Below are 412 nucleotides of genomic sequence, written 5' to 3'. Positions count from 1 at the left end.
GAGGCCCGTGTTGTCGCAGATGACGCGGGACAGCGAGTGCCGGCCCAGCTCGCGCCGCTGGGCCTCCGTGAACACCGCGCGGTGCTCCCACCAGAACCTGAGGGGACATGCATGAGGATATTCCTGTGAGAGCCCAGGCCGGGCCCGCGACCACGCCTGCCCACCCCGGTGCCCACACTGCCCCCACCGCGGGACACCGCGCCGGGCCGTCCGGGGTCTCGGGAGCAGGGCCGCCCCCACCAGGTGGTGACAGTGATGCAGAGGAGCCACAGCCTCAGGAGGGCCTGCGGCCTCAGGAGGGGCTGCAGCCTCAGGAGGGGCTCCAGCCTCAGGAGGGCCTGCAACCTCAGGAGGGGCTGCAGCCTCAGGAGGGGCTCCAGCCTCAGGAGGGCCTGCAACCTCAGGAGGGGCT

The 412-nt window shown here is 72.1% G+C and overlaps 1 protein-coding gene across 1 annotated transcript in view; it reads right to left on the bottom strand.

Moving 5' to 3' along the window:
• TPO (thyroid peroxidase) overlaps positions 1-412 on the bottom strand; it is a 35878-nt gene that overhangs the window by 13772 nt on the left and 21694 nt on the right. The window contains exon 11 of the mRNA XM_010848439.1: positions 6-97. Within this exon, the coding sequence (XP_010846741.1) occupies positions 6-97 (92 nt within the window). The remainder of the gene's footprint in view (positions 1-5; positions 98-412) is intronic.

The sequence above is a fragment of the Bison bison genome, unplaced genomic scaffold, assembly GCF_000754665.1.
Source record: "Bison bison bison isolate TAMUID 2011002044 unplaced genomic scaffold, Bison_UMD1.0 scf7180017864266, whole genome shotgun sequence".
Lineage (NCBI taxonomy): Eukaryota > Metazoa > Chordata > Mammalia > Artiodactyla > Bovidae > Bison > Bison bison.
The sequence above is the reverse complement of the archived record's forward strand: the minus strand, read 5'-3'. Positions and strand labels throughout refer to the sequence as shown.